The following is a 15913-nucleotide window of genomic DNA, read 5'->3' as shown; positions in this document are numbered from 1 at the left end:
AAATTTGGTATTTTTTAGTAATAGCAGACTTTTCAAGTTGTTTAAAAAAATAAAAGTTGGATATAAAATTACAAGTCTGATTTTGTGTCTATCTAGCATATTCAATCAGGTTAAGGTCTGGACTTTAACTAGACCATTGCAAGACCTTGATGTTTTTCTTTTTCAGTCATTCTGTCACAGATCAGCAGGTCACTTTGGGATTATCGTCCTGCTGATGACCCAGTTTGGACTGAACTGCAGCATCTGACTCTGGAATATTTTAATAAACAGTTCTTGGTCCACATGGAAACAAGCCCAAATCATCAACCCTCCCCCACCGTGTTTGATAGTTTGAATAAGATGTTTGGTCTTTTCTAGATGCCTTAGATATTTTCTAAACTTTCTCTGAATTGAATGAGGGACTTTAAATCACATTAACGTTACGTTAAACTCTCCCTGGATTCACTTGATGATGCTTCTCTGACATCTTTCCTGATGTCTCCCCTCCTGAGTACAAAATTAAGTTTCTGTATAAAGAGCAGGAGTTTTATTATTTTGCAGATGTTCCTCCCAAAGAGAAGATCTTAAAACTGAAAGTTGTATATTTTGTTACCATGCTGCTGCATGTTTAGTCTCAGTAGGTCCTGTTGCGTTTCTGTGATATTCCACTGTGTTTAGGAGAGAACCTGATTCTCCCTCCGTCAGCACAACCTGAGATTTCCTCTGTGAGCTTCACTCCTCACCCTCCTTTATCCTGAAAGGTCATTCTGCCGCCGCTACCGCTGTTAATGCTAGCAGCGTCTCTATGACATCAGAGGAAACCATGTTCTCCTCACGGTAACACAGTGAGTCACAGAGATTAACTGGATGTTTCCTGAGCATCACGAAGGTTTCGCTCCGTGTCACTTACAGGAAATCCTTCATTTCTGCCGGATCATCTTAACGTTGGAGCTCAGAACTGTTTCCCTTTTAAATGAAGCAGGTGTTCAGCATTTATTGCAGGTATTTTAATAAGAAAAAAATCTCTAGTCATGATTTTACAAAGCCAACCATAAAATTAAATAAGAAGATATAATTTTAATGATTAGTTATCCTCAAATCTGACTGAAGAATCTATTTTTCATCAATATTTCTTCTTGAAGTTTCAACCGACTCACCGTTTGGATCTCACCTGTTCCCTGAAACATTTTGTTTTCCCTGCAGATCACTTTAAACTAGACATTCAGATTTTATGCCATTCTGACCTCCATGTTCCAATGACCTCCATGTTCCAATGACCTCCATGTTCCAATGACCTCCATGTTCCAATGTCCTCCATGTTCCAATGACTTCCATGTTCCAATGACCTCCATGTTCCAATGACCTCCATGTTCCAATGACCTCCATGTTCCAATGTCCAGGCAACATAAAGCACCAGCTGTTGGTGTCAGAAGGTGGAAAACCAACCGGATGTTTCTAAAAACTCAGACTGTGTGGATGTAGGAATATGTGGTAAATCAGATGAAAACCAGATGGAGATCCATTTAGTTTTTCTGGGAATAAATGGAGGTCCAAAGTTGGAAGTTGGAAAAATCAACCGAAACACAACAAGAGAGGAGAATTTGGACTTGGTTCAGTTCTGATCTGGTCTTTTTTTGGCTACTGCTAAAATGAGAATCTAAGTAATAAATTTCTTCATGCTGCTGCTGATACTTTTCATTTAGTGCTTGGTTTAGGCTCCTTAAACTTTTGACATGCAGAAAAGGACTGGTTAGCTGTAGCTTTTCTTTGCTCCCATTTAGATTGGAAATTACAAGATCTGCAGAACCGGGTTTGGACTTCCAAGCTGTTTCTACTAGAAATCGGTTCTGAATGCAACATAGACCAACAGTTTATCACAGCATTTATTATAATGACTGTGATGACAGATAATATTAGTCAACCCGTTGTTTAGGTTCTAAATGTGTCTCAGCATCACACACACAAGTTCTGCTCTAAAAATAAAACCGGGCCGTCGGGCTGCTGCGCTCAGAGCTGCAGTCGCTCATGTGACGCTGCTGCTAAACAAAACCTGCCGCTGATTCTGATCAAACGTGTTTTCAAATGTAAATAAATGTAATGATCCATTTTTAGAGTTTAGAAACATCATCACTGTTCCAACTCATTTCAATTATAAAACATTATTAAGTCATATTACAATGTAAACAAATGGATTCTATCCAGAACTAATACAGGAAAATTACAGTCACAGCTCTGACTTATGAACACTGCAGTAGCCGCTTCTATTCAATTTCCATTCAGTTCAGGTTTTTTTTTAACTCCAATTCACCACAAATATTATCTGAAGGCAATAAAAAAATAATCAGTCTAATCATGCAGATTCAGTCTCTGTAGCCCATATTAGACACAGTCAGGCTCAGTTCATTTTCTGATTGGTTAAAAAAGTTACATCACTTCTCCTGGACTAGCATGTAGCGACAGTGGAGAGAAAAACTCCACTTTAACAGGAAGGAACAACAGAACCAGAACTGGATGTCTGCCGTGACCCACTGGGTTTGAGACAAAGCAGAAACACAAAAACACAGAAGCACTGATCCAGGACCGGGAGAACCTTCTATGATAAAAAAGGGAGTACAGAGATAACGGCAGCTGAAGCTCCATCAGTGGCTTCATCTAGGTGAGAAACACGGCTGAGCAGAAAAACTCACAACTTCTCAGAACTCTGCAGCTTCAGGTCAGAATCCTGTGAGCTGATGGAACCAAGACAAGATACTAACTCTGATTCCTCTGATTCCTCTGCAGTTCATCCAGACAAACAGGAAAGCAACATGTTCACTAATGGAGCTCACAATAAGTGTAAATAAACAGGTTGGTACCGTAGCTAGCAGCACACTGTATTTACACGGCGGCCATGTTGGACTTTCAGGTCAGAGTTGGTATCAAACCTTCAACTCTCCAAGTGGGAATTTCAGATTTGAGGTGCAGAGTTAGCAGGTAACGTCTGAACAAATGGGAGGAACGTTCATTAAAACAGAAAATATCTGCAGAAAATTCATTAAAATTAAATTTTATCTGAAATGGACTTAAATAAAAAATGTATAAAAACTGATTTATACTTTTTACTGAATGTTAAAGTATAGAATAGAACTAGTTTGCACAGCGCCTCCCAGAGGCCTGTGTGTGTAATTTGGGGTAATCAGTCAGCTCTGCTCCTTCAGGTAAACATCCACGCATGAGTGGCGCGTGGAGGAGTTGACCACGTCAGCAGGACCTGTCTGTTTGGAAACCATCTGCAGAACAAACACTGGAACCAGTTCCAGTTCTGGTGTAAACACTGAATCCAGATCTGATCGTGGCCTCTCCTCCCCGCCGTGAATCCAGGGGTCCCGCTACGGACCCCCGCTGTTTCCCGCCCTGTTTCCGACTCACCGGCAGGTGAACCGGGACGCAGATTATCCTCACGCACACTCACCACAGGCGCACACGCACGCATCCCGCACGGCTTTGTGTTTGTGCCCAGACGCGTCTTTCTGCAGCTTCCTCAGGATTTCCTCCATGCTGAATCCGCGGCCGCGGCTGAAGGGGGGAGCGGGCCTGGGCGGGTCGGTGCGGGTCGGTGCGTGGCTTTTTAAGGGAGCGGAGGCGGTGACAGCATCCCGGAGCCCCCCCGCTGCGAATGAGGATGATGATGATGATTCATTCCCAGCCTGCAGCCAATGATGTCAGGCCAGCCACAATCCCGTCAAGGTGGGAATGAACAGGAAGCGTCCGGGTTTCTGATCCCAGACCGGAGCCGATCGCCTTTCGGCTGATAATCAATAATCAGTCGCCATCGGCCTCCTGCTCCGTTAAACCCGGATCAATAAATCCTCCTCGCTGCTGTTCGTGACTCGTTTATTCCTCCGATCTGTTGCGTTTTGGGAATCCGGTCCAGCTGATCCTTCTGCTCCAATCAGGAACCAGATCCGGTTCCAGAATCCTCCCGACCGGAGCGGCATCACAGCCGCAGTCCAAAAGGCGGATTCCTGCCCTACCTGGCAACCCAACATGTACCGTTTGTTTTCCAGGGTAGGACGCAAAGCGCGGCTGAGCGGCACTGGAGCGGTTTTACCGGGACACGGACAGGTGGAGGAAGCAGAGAGCGGAAACCAGCCTCTCTACCTTCACAATAAAAGCACCACAGGAAACAGTCACTTCATACGTTTGATCTGTAGATTTTGATTCAAATGCAGCAGAATGTCTGAGTGAGATTTTATTGAGTTTTATTATGTAAGAACAATTAGATCAGTTCATCAATAAACCCGCCAGGGCCGGATTTACAGGATGTGTGGCCCCTGGGCTGGAGCCTCTGGTGCCTGTTAACCACAGGCAGTAATTACAGACATACATCAGCAGGTATGAACTGATACACTGTAAATAATATATTGTTGGCTTTTGTTCACACATTTTCTTTTTTAAAAAAAGCTGCACATTCGTTTCATTAGAACATGGATTTTTAATAACTTTATTTATAGTTTAGTACATATACATTTAGTTTATTCTTTCGTTGTAAACTTTTCCTTAATAAACATTCTCATTCCTTTTTTTAAATTTATTTTAATTAATTAATTTATTTATTTATTTGTTTGTTTGTTTGTTTTTGCCTTTGTATGACAACACATTCCCCCCTTCACTCTTAGTTGTGGCACAGAAGTTTCACGATTATATTTCTATTCTATTCTAACAGCTTCTAAACCAAAATGCCGGTTACCTTCAGAAAAACCCTTCAGTTAGTTCAGATGAAAATATCTCATTTATATGGAAATGTCAGGCGGCTGTGATGTTAATCCCCTCATTCAGGCTGAACGAGGAAAAACCTGCCAGAGCGGAAATGAAACATTCACATGTCCCACATTAATATTACTCACACATTAAACATATACATACAGATTTATTGTTATTCATATTATTCTACATTTAAAATATACATAGTGAGCAATATTTCATTATGTGGCTCCAATAATAATAAAAAGTATCAACGTGAATGTAAACAATAAAAAGTTTAGTGGGAGTCTAGTATTCTGATTACATGCATATTTAAAATAACTGCGATCAAAGTATTGATTGATGTTGTATTAAGTAACATCTCAGTAACATATAATATCTCTGAATGTATTTCTTTTTTCAGTTAAGCACATAAAGGACAGATTGTTTTAATGCAGTAATATAATATAATCCACTCTGAAGGTTCAGGCTTAAAGTGAATGAAAACCTCAGAATAAAATCAATAAAATGATTCAGGGCCAAAATGTTGCTTTTCTACCAACTGGTGAGATAAACTGAATGAACAGCATTTTATTGTAACAAGTAAAAAACTGAAATGTATGAAATTAAATTATAATCTGTGTTCATGATTGGATTATAACGGATTTATTAGATTATGTTTTTCTGTACATGAATTGAACTTCCTGTGTTATAAAAGACTTTTAGACGATATTTGTAGTGAACTGGTTCCATAACCAAGCAGAACAGAAAGTCATGTCTCTAAAGAACATGAATATTCACAGGATGCTTTTAACATGTTGGTGGAAAGTTGAGTGGAAGGAAAAAGTGTTAGAGAGAATTTTGTATGAGCATCAATTTTTCAGTTTTTAAACTGAAATAATGAAGTAAATTAACTTTTTATCACAAATAATTTGATTAATTGTGAAATAAAAACAGATGTAGCAGCAAATGTAGAACAGGCAGCTCACATACAGACTATTAGTCCTCAGCATAGTTGTCTGGGGTTCATTTCCTTAATACTGCAAATAAATGAAATGAATTATATCAGATTTTTTAATAGTAAATAATTTTTCTTATTTGCAGATATAGTTGTTGCCACTGTAGCCAGAAGGTCTTGGATTCTAACCCCGGCCTGCTGGATGCTCAGGTTCTCTCCAACAGGGGGTAGTTTGTGTGAAATAGTCTGGGCTGGTTCTGCATCCTGACCTGGTCCAAATGAATCGGTCCAGGTCTTTGGTCGAAGATTTGCTGTGATCATGAACATCTGAAAATAGAAGATCTATGGGAGAAACTCCAGTGTGATTCAGTCACACTGGAGTTTGCAAACCTGAAGTTGCTAAGCATGGTGATGTCTTGGGTCATGACCTCTAGGAATCTCAGAAACTTTCTTCCTCCTAACTTTCCAGGCTGCATAGAGAAGTAGCTTTACCAGCTAATAAGTAACTCAAATGGAGGTCATTAGCACAATCTTTTCCAGCTTCAGTAACACAAATGGAGCTCATGTAATGACCCTAATGATTTACAATCTACACTTATGAATAAGTAATGGACTTTGGACAAATGGATTCTTTAAAACCAGCCAAAACATTGTAATTACTGTTCAGACATCATCAGAAGACCTCTAAGGATGACCTGGGTCTGCACAGCCTAATGAGCTGCTGGACCGCCTGGAGGTGAGTTACTGGAGGAGATGAATGTTCTCCATTCAGCATCCATTCACTGTTTGACCCACTTTCTTCTGTGCAGGATCAGCGGGGCGGCCAATCAAAGAACAAGGCCACAGAACGGTTCCATGCTAAAACTAAATGAAAGTGTGAATCACAGGCGGTGACTGAAGGACCGGGTTCATCGTTCTGAAGAGATCGGACCGATGAGCCCAACTGCAGGCCTGCAGCGTATTGACCCTAATTATGAAATTAATGAGATTTGGAATAAGACAAAATTCCGTTCTGATCTCCACTGAGGAGGACAGAAGGGCTAAATAAAAATCCAAACACAAACCATTAGAATAACTGAACTGAATTACAAGATATAACAAAACAAATACAAAACAAATAATAAATAAATCAACACAGAAAATAACTTAAAGTTCAAACCCCCATGGAACACAATATTATGTTATTTATTTATTTAAGGTTTAACAAGAAAAAACTCCATCCATGGACTCAACAATGTTTAAATCAGAAGACAAAGTTGAAAACTTTAACACATTCAGAGCTAATTCAGCGTTAACCTGCTTCACTCTGCCATCTTTATTACTTCATAAAGTAAAATATGTTGAAAGGTTGTTCCTGTTCTGAGGGGATCATCACATTTAGAAAATCTAAATGAAGGTGACTAATGACAAGCAGAGAGACCATGCTGGTCATAATGTTATGCCTCATTGGAGTATCTCCTTCAGGATTTATCGAGTAGCTCTTCGCCATGCCAGCATGCAATACTGAGCTGTGACCACTGGAGGGCGGAAGAATCTAATCTTCAACCAGACCGAGTCTCAGAAAATGACTCCTGAAATGTTCCAGAGGGAGATGAAGTTTATTTCCACCTCAAGAGACCGAAGCGAAGTGAAGTGAAGACGGACTGGGGCTGATGTTGGAGTCTAAACTGGAAATAATGAGAAGACTGAGACTGGCAGGAGTGGAGGAAAATAAATCATTCTGTTCGGTTATGTAACCATCCTGTCCTCTACAACACTTAGAATGATTACCTCGATCATTAAACCAGCTTTCCAGTCAAATTTTGTGTTTGTTACAAACTTTAATATATCTTATAAATGTTCATCTGTGCTTCATATTAAAATGTTTGATCTAATGTTCTCTCCGGTCAGCAGATTCACATGGATTCACAAAGTCAATCCGCAGAACATTTCCTCTTTGCTGCGCAATTACGCATGGCCACTCTGGCACAGATGGTCCACATTCAGTCCAGAGCGCCCAGATGACCGGCAGAATTTCACCCTAATTACAGAGAGAGTGTGTGTGTGTGTGTGTGTGTGTGTGGGGGGGGGGGGGGGGGGGGGGGGGGGGGGTGTAGGGGGTGTGTGTGTGGGGGGGAGGGGGGGGTGTTTGTGGTGGGTGGGTGGGGGGGGGGGTATGATCGGGTTGCTTTCACGCTCTCCCAGGTGCCTTTTGACGTCACTTGGCAACTTTTGCGAGTGATCCGCGCGCACGGCGGGTTCGGAGTTTCTGCATGGTTGCAGCTGCTGGACATCAGACCGTCAGGGACACAAAGCGGGATTTATGGGTCGGAGTGTTTGAGAATGTGCCCACGACGCGCCATGCGTACTAACGCGCACGATGTCCCCGCAGCTCGCCGAGACGTAGCTGTGTTCTGACCGAAAATAACACTTTCTTCACACCAACGCAGGCACATCTGTGCGCGTCCATGTCACCGCTGGACGGGTCTCCAGTTCGTCCATGGATAAAAAGAACCGCCGGACTCCAGGATGGTTGTTGTGGGAGCGACTAACGGAACTTTCTCCGCTGACAACATGAGGTCCGCGTTCATGATCGAGGACACAGTCGGCGGCGGAGAGCCTGGCATTTCCACCAACATGATGATCTCTGAAGCTCTGGCGCCTCGGCTGCTGAAAATTGCGCAGGACGCCGCAGAAGCTGCGGCAGCGGCGGCGGCAGCGGCCACTTCTCCGTCCTCCTCCAGTCAGCCGCAGGCCATGGAGACGAACGGGACGCGCTGCGGGGAGCAGATCCTGAGCTACGGCCGCGTGGAGAAGGTACTGATCGGCGGGGTGCTCACCATGCTCACCCTGTCCACCATCTGCGGGAACCTGCTGGTGGTCATCTCGGTGTGCTTCGTGAAGAAGCTGCGCCAGCCTTCCAACTACCTGATCGTGTCTCTGGCGCTGGCCGACCTGTCCGTGGCGCTGGCAGTGATGCCGTTCGTCAGCATCACGGACCTCATCGGCGGCCAGTGGATATTCGGACAGTTTTTTTGCAACGTTTTCATCGCCATGGATGTGATGTGCTGCACCGCGTCCATCATGACTCTGTGCGTAATCAGCATTGACAGGTAAAAAAAAAAAAACTTCTGAAACTAAACCTCAAACCATAAAGTCACAATTTTACAGGAAACAAAGTGTTGCAGGAGAAACTTTCACATTTGCAGATTTCATCAAACTGAGACTGTCGGATGATTTGTTATCCGTTAATCCTTCATTTCCAGTGATTGAGTCATAAAATCAGATCTGTTTCCATCTGAGTTTTAGGATTTAAGGTTTGATCTCAGCTCTCTGTGCTCTGAGACAGATTCTGCACTTAGATCAGTGAACACAGACTGTTATTAATCCATCCAATGCATGTTCTTGTAGCCTTTAGGAGTCAGTTGCCCCAGATGGAGGCTGTTCTGTTCTCTGAGGTCCAGCTGTAACCTGGACCTTCAGTCAGACGACTTCCTGCAGCATCCGACTGCTTTTCATTCAGAAAATCTCACAGCTCCCATCTGTGGTTGCATATGGCTCACACAGATTGTGGTTAAGCTCTTTGTTCAAGGGCACCTTGTTGGGGGTGGGGTGAGCATTGCTCATGAGAGGCAAGTCATTTCTCCAATCAGCTCATTTCTAAGTCTAAACTGTAAAAATCTTGTGTTTGTTTTGCCTGCAGGTACCTGGGCATCACCAAACCTCTGACCTATCCCGTCCGACAGAACGGCTGCTGCATGGCCAAGATGATCCTGTCAGTGTGGCTCCTCTCCGCCTCCATCACTCTGCCCCCGCTCTTCGGCTGGGCGCAGAACGTCAACGACGGCAGAGTCTGCCTCATCAGCCAGGACTTTGGCTACACCGTCTACTCCACGGCTGTGGCCTTCTACATCCCCATGTCGGTCATGTTGATCATGTACTACAGGATCTACAGAGCAGCTAAGCTCAGCGCCGCCAAGCACACAATCACCGGCTTCCCCAGGGCCGGGGAGCACCGCGCAGGGGCGGCACACAGAGGGGGCCGAGCGGTGCACGAGCCCCGGCAGCCGTCAGAGTCTGGGGAGACGGGGAGCGTCGAGGCAACGGAGACGGAGCAATGTGAGGAGGAGGCGGAGGAGGAGAGCCTGGACTGCGTGGCGGCGGCGCTGAAGCTGCAGCGGGAGGTGGAGGAGGAGTGCAGCAGCCGCGTGTCCCGCCTTCTGAAGAGCGGCGAACACTACCAGCGGAGGAAGAGGAAGAACCAGTCCATCTTCAAGCGGGAGCAGAAGGCGGCGGCCACCCTGGGCATCGTGGTGGGCGCCTTCACCTTCTGCTGGCTGCCGTTCTTCCTGGTGTCCACGGCCCGGCCCTTTGTCTGCGGCGTGGAGTGCAGCTGCGTGCCGCTGTGGCTGGAGAGGACGCTGCTGTGGCTCGGCTACGCCAACTCACTCATCAACCCCTTCATCTACGCCTTCTTCAACCGCGACCTGCGGACCACCTACAGCAACCTGCTGCGCTGCCGCTACCGGAACATCAACCGGAAGCTGTCGGCAGCCGGCATGCACGAGGCTCTGAAGCTGGTGGAGAAGCCAGACGCCTGAAGAGGCAACGCAGCCAATCAGGAGAGCCGTGAAACATCCAGAGGGTGGAACTAACCTCCCTGCTGCCAGACTGATTATTTCCTTCTTATGTATGAAGGTTAAGGCCAGAGGAGACAGGAGGCTGGAGCAGAAGAGGGAGGTGTTTGAAGCATCAGGCTGATTAGGGATGTCTGGCTCTACGGTGGACTGGATTTTGCTGACAGCAGCTGATCGAGCTGCATGCTGGTTTACACTCCTCTGCTTGGATGGATGGAAATCCACCAGCTCACGTCTCGCTGCCTTTCATTTTCAGTTGGAGCCTCGGAGAACCAAACAGGAGCTGCAGCTGCTTGTTGGTCCTGCTCTTCAGCACAAACACCTGGACAAACAATGACTAATGTGTAAAAATGTAAATAATGTACAGATTGGAGTCTAGCTGCTTTTAGTCACCGTGCTTAATGCTTGTTTAAGAATAGTTAGCTGAAAGCTTCTGTGTATCTGATCTCTGATGTTTGTGGCAGGCAGCTCTCTTCTGAACAGTGCAGAACTTATTTACTGTGAGACGTTAGCACGGCCCTGTAGCAGGGAGAGAAATGAGATGATTTCAGACACTGGACTGAATGTGCCTGTGCCTTTTCCTGCTCTGTCCTTCATGTTTTGGTTGCAGGGCACAACAGCCTCATTTTGAAACCTGCACTTTGTGCTTCATCAGTGTTTCATTTGCTTAGATCTACACTGGAAGGGAAGAAGAAACTGATTTCAACTTATTTATTTATAGTTGTGGCCACTGAGCACTGAAGCACATTTATTACTATTCTGTGTTTCCTTCAATGTAGAGTAGAAGGACTGTCAGGAATTTCAACCCAGTATTGCTAGTTGATTACTCCTACAAAAGCTCGGAGAAAAACTGAGACGACTAAATAATTACTTATGAGAAATGATCATCAATACTTCATAAAATGTGTAAAGTCTCCTTGTAGCTCCACAGCTGCACTTTGCAGCAGAGACACCATTCAGATTTGAAATGGGTCACCAAAATTTGGGCTGCAAATTCATGAGCTGCATCCTTCAAAAGCCGCATTTAAAGATCGATTACCTCACAGCTTCATGAAGAAGATTGTCTGGATTCAAAGGTTCCTCAAGATGCATCGTTCTGTCCCCGGATTTGAAGGGTTTAGTTTGTCCTTCGTGGTCCATCCTATCCCAAGATGCACTGCGGCCAGAGAGTTTTATTCTTGTAAAAATGGCAGGTGAAATGGGAGATAGAGTAGGAGAGGAGAACTGAGTTAAATCTAAAAAATCCAAATATTACAGAACAAAATCAGAAGCTTGAAGTGGTTGCGGTCTTTGTCTTTTATCATCTGCGTAGATGAGTAGTAATATTGATACAAAATTACTAAAATATTTATTTATAAGTGTAATATATTAAAAGGGTGACAATAATTCTTACCGGTTTGTGTTTAGTTGCTAGGCGACAAGGCATATGCAGAGGTCAGGGTGGGAATAAATCTGAGGTTTGGACCATCCAGTTTTACACTCGCTCATTTCCAGTCGTTACAGTCGATGAAGAACCCGGCTAACGTCGACCGTTTAGGTTCGATGTAAGCCGGGTAAGTTCAGAGGATGCAGCCTCTGGACCTGGACTGAATCAGTTACCGTCTTAAAAACTGGTTTCACTCCAAATCTAAGTTTTTCCCACAGAAAGTTTAGTGACGATGAAACAGAAACGTTCTGTATCTAACCTTCATGACCACAGTTTAATCTCCACATATACAGTTTATAAATGTACTGTTAGATATTTTTTCTACGTTCACACAGTGAGTCCTGCTGATATAAGACTTACAGAGTTCTCTCCTTAATGAGCCCAGAGACCCAAACTCTAGTTCATTGATCTCTGATGTTTTCTTTCCAAGCTGGAAGTGATTTTTTAAGCTGCCTGATATCCAACATAAAACATGTCAGACTGAAGTTCACAGGCTGGAACAACAGACGGTCCAGTCGCTCTCGCTTCGAGAATCGTTCGGACAACACGCACAGTTTGTCTTTTCTTTGAGGTAACGAACAGAGTGATGCAGAGGGTATCACCATGGCAACCAGTTACAGAAGTCCCCGGTTCTGGTTCTTGCTCAGAGGGTTTGATAACGGCCGCCCTGTTGACCCGCTCTAATTTAAACTTTTACATCACAGTTTGAAATGAGTCAGTTCAGGACTAAAAGCCTAAATGACAAACAGGAAGAGCTTAACTGGACTTCCTGTACTCACTAAAATAAGAGTCTTTCTCTGTCACAGGTTAGATGATAATCATGAAAGAAGAAAGGTCAAATATGTTGGATTTTTGGGCAGCAGCATCAGAATAATTTTCCCTTTCTGTAACAGGGGCTGGATTTTTTTGTGGGTGTGTTTTAAATTAAAAGTGCCAGAAAAATGATTCATAACCTGTGAAATATTCAAGGAGCTCTCAAATGGAAAAAACAAGATGCAACAACAATGAAATCATATGAATATGAAACAAGCGCTGCATGTTTTATATATCAGACATGAGGTTAAAAGAACTAATATTTCATTTTTTTAAAGAGGCTGAAAAACAATCTGCTGAGAAAATAAAACAGGGATGAGTCTGTTTTACCGAAATGTAACACAAAACATCTTTTACCTTTCAACTGTTAATTTCATCCAAACTGAACAGCAATCAGGTGCAACCAAAACAAAAGAAACTGATCAGAACCATAAAACACAGTGGATCAGGACTCTAATCTCTGTTCCACAACTTTCCTCCCAAAAATGAGAGTTTTTGGTCGATTCAGAAGGATTTAAACCTTATATAACAATATTCTTCTGTAAGTTGATCACATTGGATTATTGAGTTTAAAAACCAAGAATCTGGTGCTTTTATTTAATAAAAAATATATGTATTCACTATATTGGATGTGAAGAAAAAGAAGCTGCTGTGTGTTCATGATAATCTGGGTCTAATTTCAAGTCTGCTGGGGTTGTGTTTGAAGTGGAGCAGCATAAATTGCATTTATGTTTCATTTATAGAATAGAGATGTTCTTTTGTGTAAAACAATGAGAGGCTGGAGCTTCTCCCCCCCCCCCTGCTGTCTGGGCTTAAATTCCTCCTCATTACCGACTCATTCTGCAGCAGCAGATGGAGCAATGCAGGCTGGGAAAACCTTTCTGAGCAGGAAGTGGATCTCTCTTACTGACGCCTTTAACTCGTTCTTTAATCATTAATTAAAGCTGCTCTGTGCAGGAAATGAAAATATACAAAACCCATGAAGCTGCCGGGTTTTAATCTGTAAGTGGGACAGAATCAGAAACGAAGGAGCAGAAATCTTCCTCTCATTCGGACCTTCAGGTGGAGATGTTTCAGTCTGAGTCCATTTGGTTGTACAGGAACCAGAGCTGCAGACTCTGCAGTGGTCCTGGTGGGTTTTGGTCAGGAAATGTTCCCGGATCGGTTCAGTCATGCATCAGAACCTCTGAACTGCCCTCGCTCTGGGCGCAGAGCCACAGTGGCTGTGGTCCATGTTCTGCCAGAGCAGATATGGAGCCTGGAGTCCAGCAGACACACACAGGAAAACACACACTCAGCAGTGGAGACGCCATCAGGCCTGTTCACCTGGACGTAATAAATAAACTACAATGAGATTCATCCAGTAGAAATAGTGACGTTAAGAGGAAACTTTGAGTTGTTTGTCTTTGGTTCTTCTGTTTCCCATCATTGATCCAAACCGTCTCAGCCTTACAAACAAAGCTGACTTCACTGTTGTAACTTTGTACAGAAGGGAAAAAAGAAATGAGGTTTTTCTGAGTTATTTTCTATTCATGTGCTTAAATATCTCTATGGTAACGCTAACTTTGTTTTGTTCTTTTGACAGTAGAATCAAAACCATGACTGATCGATTTATTTTGTTTTAAGGTTTCAAATGTCCACCTGAAAAATGTGAATCAATAAAAACAATTAAACGAGATGTCAGCTGATAATTAACTATTAAAATGTGTAAATTTAAGAAGGAAAACATGAACTGCAGCAAAAGTAGAGTAATAAATGTGATGTTTGTAGAGAAACCACAGGACAAAACAACCATGATAAAGGTCAGAGGTTAGTTAATTAGATGTTACCAGTGTGTGATGTGTGTTTGTGCCAATAGATCCTTCACTTTAATGAATATTTGATGGATTTCTTTACTTTGTTTGTACCAAACAGTTTGGTTCACATGCAGATCTGTATCCTACACAAACAGTTTTGCATCTGTGCTGATTTCACATGCTGTTAACCTATTTGTGTTTTATATGAAACTATCACATGTCATCACCTGCTCTGCAAGAGAAAACCTTTAAAGGAGAAAAACGATCAGAACATGAACACATTTCCTCCCCTGTGACATCAGCTGCTTCCATGACCCATAAAATGAAACACGTGGAAGTTTAATTGGGTTGATCTGGGTTATATATATCTTCATTGTTTTATTGAATGACTCTTTACCAGGATGTGTCTTTCATAGATTTATGAAAACAGGATTTGGGTGCAAAGTGTTGATTTTACTGGAGGTTTTCTCAGATCCTCACAGGGTTCAGAATCTGTCCTTAATGATTTTTGTCTTAACCTGAAGTTTTACTGCCATCAGGAACCTGCTGGGGTTCTTCTGATTGGACGTTTGAGTCTTTTTGGCAGAACTGATTGGATTCACTGGAACTGGTTGGTTTCTGAGGAAGAACTTCAGAAAATCATCCATAAAGGTTGAGGTCGGGGCTTTGGAACGACCAATGCAGAATCTTAATGTTAATGCTTATTTTATTCATTTCCAAAGTATTTTAAATGTGTTTGGGATGATTGTTCTGTCGGTGCCCCAAACCGGTTCCAAGTGTCAACTGTCCAGCTTTTAATCTAAGATGAAATTTGAGATTTTAGTTGTAGTCCTTCATTATTCCACTCACTGTCTGACATGCGTCTTGGTACTGTGGTCAAAAAACAAAACGGAAGATTATCTTGAAGTACCTCTGCATGATGACTCCATCCTGGAGAAAGAACAGCCTAATAGTCTCATAATTAAAAACATTCATGTCCATAATGAGTCGTAGAAATCTTCTGACTGGAACTGTACCTCAACATTTCATGACAATAAACTATTTTTTTCCAGAATGTTTACAGAGTTCCATTTTTTAAAGAAATGATAACATGGACGTCTGTTAGCCTGTAAGCTGAGCTGCAGCGTCGTCCTGCTATCCACACAGATCTGTTAGGATCTGTTCAGGGATGTGACATGATGTCAATGAATCCACTTAAAACATGAAAAACACTTTCAGCTCAAACGGCACTGGTGTGAATCAGAGCTGCAGCTTTATGCAGAGAGGTATTTATTAATGTAAAAATCTTTCTTTACATGCAGGGTATGAACTTTCTAAATATGTTTCTTGAAGATGAAAGTAAGCTTTGCTTATCTCTCTGTAAATAGAAACGATGCAACCTTCACCTGAACTGAACCAGGCTGTGCCAAAAATAAAACGCTTTTAGGGAAGCAGCACCATGAACAAACAGCTGACTTTCTGTTTCCTGCGTTCTCCACATCATGTTACTTTACCAAGAATGAAACGGATCAAGGTCGCTACTTGGCTAAAAACTTGAATCACAAATATATGAAAGAATTAATTTAATACTTCAAAAAGAGAAAGGTGCTTTGATTCCTCGTCA

General features: G+C 42.9%; 2 protein-coding genes across 3 annotated transcripts in view; one reads left to right on the top strand and one right to left on the bottom strand.

Moving 5' to 3' along the window:
- Nucleotides 1–3895, bottom strand: part of arfgef3 (ARFGEF family member 3) — a 37154-nt gene extending 33259 nt beyond the window's left edge. Inside the window, exon 1 of one of the 2 annotated variants that reach the window (XM_032552589.1) lies at nucleotides 3431–3895. In XM_032552589.1, the coding sequence (XP_032408480.1) occupies nucleotides 3431–3515 (85 nt within the window). In that variant the 5' untranslated portion in view covers nucleotides 3516–3895. The remainder of the gene's footprint in view (nucleotides 1–3430) is intronic. The other variant, XM_032552588.1, reaches the window with a different exon arrangement.
- A 3896-nt stretch (nucleotides 3896–7791) lies between these two features.
- LOC116712766 (5-hydroxytryptamine receptor 7) lies at nucleotides 7792–15364 on the top strand. Its single transcript, XM_032552600.1, has 2 exons — nucleotides 7792–8751; nucleotides 9342–15364. Exons 1-2 carry the CDS (start codon nucleotides 8168–8170, stop codon nucleotides 10237–10239), a joined length of 1482 nt encoding a protein of 493 aa, XP_032408491.1. The 5' UTR covers nucleotides 7792–8167; the 3' UTR covers nucleotides 10240–15364.
- The last annotated feature ends 549 nt before the right edge of the window (nucleotides 15365–15913 follow it).

This window comes from Xiphophorus hellerii, chromosome 22, assembly GCF_003331165.1.
Source record: "Xiphophorus hellerii strain 12219 chromosome 22, Xiphophorus_hellerii-4.1, whole genome shotgun sequence".
Classification (NCBI taxonomy): Eukaryota; Metazoa; Chordata; class Actinopteri; order Cyprinodontiformes; family Poeciliidae; genus Xiphophorus; species Xiphophorus hellerii.
This window is presented reverse-complemented; position numbering and strand designations above follow the sequence as displayed.

Excerpts from the sequence above, each read along its gene's own strand:
- LOC116712766 (XM_032552600.1), top strand. The coding sequence starts at position 8,168 with ATGGTTGTTGTGGGAGCGACTAACGGAACTTTCTCCGCTGACAACATG. Across the intron at positions 8,752-9,341 it reads TGCGTAATCAGCATTGACAG|GTACCTGGGCATCACCAAAC; the intron begins GTAAAAAAAAAA and ends TTTTGCCTGCAG.